This window comes from Camelina sativa, unplaced genomic scaffold, assembly GCF_000633955.1.
Source record: "Camelina sativa cultivar DH55 unplaced genomic scaffold, Cs unpScaffold09527, whole genome shotgun sequence".
Classification (NCBI taxonomy): Eukaryota; Viridiplantae; Streptophyta; class Magnoliopsida; order Brassicales; family Brassicaceae; genus Camelina; species Camelina sativa.
The window spans coordinates 1-406 of NW_010930586.1; the positions used below are offsets into that span (position 1 = coordinate 1).

Sequence of the window (406 nt, forward strand, 5' to 3'; positions counted from 1 at the left end):
AACGGCTGGATATAAATGAGAGAGTAAATAATCAGGCGCATCTGGACCGTTGAATCCATCGTAGATTCCAACGAAGAGCCATCCATGTTCTTCCGATACAACCACATGCACACGATCCTCGCCAGCTTTACCTTGTGCCCATTGAAGATTCTGGCTTTCTAACGAAACGTCGTCGTCTAGTAAACTCCCTTCACTACTAAAATTCAAGCTACTATTAACAGTGAGATTATTCTCGTTCTGGTGCTGAGTCTGGTTCTGGATCCGGGTTTTATCCGACCCGAATACCCAATCGGGTACTTTAACCGGTTTGATCGGAGCAACGATCGAGTTTTGTCCTCTAGTAATCGTCTTCGAAATTGCGCGACGGAGAACCCGAACTAAAGATCCTTTTCTTGACCCGACCCGG

At 46.3% G+C, this 406-nt stretch overlaps 1 protein-coding gene across 1 annotated transcript; it reads right to left on the reverse strand.

The window, feature by feature from the left end:
* Positions 1–6: 6 nt before the first annotated feature.
* Positions 7–402, reverse strand: LOC104786809 (probable protein phosphatase 2C 23; the record flags this gene model as incomplete). Its single annotated transcript, XM_019243117.1, has 1 exon — positions 7–402. A coding segment is annotated over one exon (396 nt), but the record flags the coding sequence as incomplete, so codon positions are not given.
* Positions 403–406: the final 4 nt, after the last annotated feature.